Source organism: Dryas octopetala, chromosome 8 (genome assembly GCF_963921425.1).
Source record: "Dryas octopetala chromosome 8, drDryOcto1.1, whole genome shotgun sequence".
In the NCBI taxonomy this organism is placed as follows: domain Eukaryota; kingdom Viridiplantae; phylum Streptophyta; class Magnoliopsida; order Rosales; family Rosaceae; genus Dryas; species Dryas octopetala.
Window position 1 is genome coordinate 3,301,204 of NC_141373.1, and position 2,514 is coordinate 3,303,717.

The 2,514-nt window shown below is 36.3% G+C and overlaps 1 protein-coding gene across 1 annotated transcript; it reads left to right on the forward strand.

Moving 5' to 3' along the window:
* Positions 1–202: 202 nt before the first annotated feature.
* On the forward strand, positions 203–1,102 carry CLE41 (CLAVATA3/ESR-RELATED 41). Its single transcript, XM_086254964.1, has one exon. The coding sequence runs from the start codon at positions 282–284 to the stop codon at positions 663–665; it is 384 nt and encodes a 127-aa protein (XP_086111090.1). The 5' UTR covers positions 203–281; the 3' UTR covers positions 666–1,102.
* Positions 1,103–2,514: the final 1,412 nt, after the last annotated feature.

Below are 2,514 nucleotides of genomic sequence, written 5' to 3' on the forward strand. Positions count from 1 at the left end.
ATATATACTTCCATGTTAAGCTTGGCTCTTTCACTTTGGCTACCTCTCCTCATACAAATGTGTATCGAATTTCAAAACCTACTTTCCATTCACTTTTGCTGAAGCTTCTCTTCCTCTCTCTCTCTCTCTCTCTCTCTCTCTCTCTCTCTCTCTCTCTCTCTCTCTCTCTCTCTCTCTCTCTCTCTCTCTCTCTCTCTCTCACTCTCTCTCTCTCTCTCTCTCTCTCTCTCTCTCTCACTTTCTCTTTGTCTCTCCCTTCTTAGTAGCTTTGGTGCTGGTTCATGGATATTGAACCCTTGTGGGCTCTTGGGGGGTGGTTTCTTGTTCCAAATTGCATGGCAACACCTAAAACATCATCATCCATTTCTGAAATCCACACCAAATTGCACCCTTTGATTTTCTTTCTTGCCCTTGTTTTCATTTTCCTTCTTCTTGTTTCTCCAATATCAAACCCCACAAGCACAAACCCATCATCAATGGCACTAATCACTGGCAAAAGGCTTCTCTTGGAGCCCTCAGAATCAACCATGTCTACAACAAATTTGAACCCAAAGAAAGCCCAAGACTCTCACAGTACTTCTTCTTCTTCTTCAGCTTCCACCAGAAGAGAGTTTGGAGCTGAGGCTCATGAAGTTCCCAGTGGTCCAAACCCCATATCAAACTAGCTAGCAAGGTTGGAAAGGCAAAGATGATAGAGGCTAGGACTTGTAACGGCAAGAGTTATTATGGTTTGTCATCTTTGTGGTTATTGTTAGTCCGCCATTAAAACTGCTTTGTCCTCAGTGAGAGGTTTGTTACCTTCGTTGTTATCGTCATCATATTATTAATTAGCATCACTTTTTTTCCCTTCCCCTTTTAATTTTTTTTTTTTTCTGGCTAGACATGTATAGCAAGAGACACCTTAAATATTATTATGAATATTCCATATTTATGTAATATCCATCTATTTGTTTCATATATAGATGGTGGTGGTGGTATATATGTGATAATTTGGGTGGTATTTGTTTCTTTGTTATATGAGAGAGAGTTCAAAGATATATTATATATACATGTGATCATTGTTTGGTTCTAATAATCATATTTATCTTAATGAAATGCTTAATCTGTGTGTTGATGGTGAAATCACATTACATAGGTGATTAATTGGTTAATTAATTTTGTTCATACATATATGTCATATTGCTAGTGATAATGGTCCAAATTTGGATTTTTGTAAACTTTTGGATGGGTTTGTACATAGTACTACATCAAATTGAAGAAAGAAAAGCATAATCTGAAAAGGAAAGAAAAGAAAAGAAAAAGGAAAGAAAAGAAAAGAAAAAGGAATGGAGGAGGAAGATAGAGTACTGAGAAATCCAGCATGTGGGTTGTTGCATGGCATGGGGGTAGCTTCTTTAAATTGTACTATTGGGTTTGATCAAAGTGTTCATGATGAAAAAGAAGGGCAGCATAAGAACCAAAATCTGGGCTGATCGAGAGGCTGCTCAATGGAAGCAGTGGTGTCAGATCTGTGTGTGACACAGTGAAGGCCAGGGAGGACCTTTTGTTTTGCCTGGGAAATTATTTGCATTTTGCTTTTTGGACTTTGGCTTTTGTCTTCTCAACACACATAATCCGAGAAAGCTGATTATACAATTACCAACCAAGCAATTGCAAAGTCATCATCATGATGGTGATCAGAACCCATGATTTTATTACATAACAGTGTGGTTTCCTGTTGTTGAATAAGCTGCTTTCCAATCATATGCTTTATGATTGTGCTTTTGAAATAGAAAAATATTCCAATACATATACATAATATCAGTTCTGTTTTTGTTCAGCAAAATCTAAAGTGCAAACTATATATACACTTACTGTTTTGTATGTGAGAGGTCATAACCCACAATGCAATTGCTTCTCCAATTAAGTTGTTACACTTATTTCTGCATTGTCATCTCATTTTTATCAGACTTTTTTTTGAGACATATATATGTTATATATATACCAAAAATATGTTACCCTAAAGGGCACATCACATAAACAAAAGCCCAAAAGTCAAATTATGTGAGGAACTTTAATTTTCATCATAATATTCCATTTTCTAAAATGAAAAACCTAAATGCACGCTTAGTAATTGGGTGAAGTATTAGAAGCAGTCTGTTCATGTCACTGCACTAAAGCATAATGGGGATGAAGCCTAAGGAGGGGCATTAAGATGTATGGGTGAGGAAGGGGCTTCAGCCAAGCTAGGCAAACCAGAAAAGGATGATTGGAAACAAAATAAGTCTTTCTCTAAATCAAGGAATTAAAACAAACACCTTGGTTGGACTTGAAGAAGCACATTTTGTTAATTTCATCATGTTGTGTGAGAAACTAGTGCATTTTATCTGTAGTACTTGTCCAATCAAAAAAGCAGAAGCCAATTCTAGATTGAAAAGAAAGGAAAAGAAAATCAATAAAGTAACTGCAGTACGTTCTTCTAAACTGACACAAAAATCATTTAATAATGATGGTCATTGTTTCATGGAAGACCTA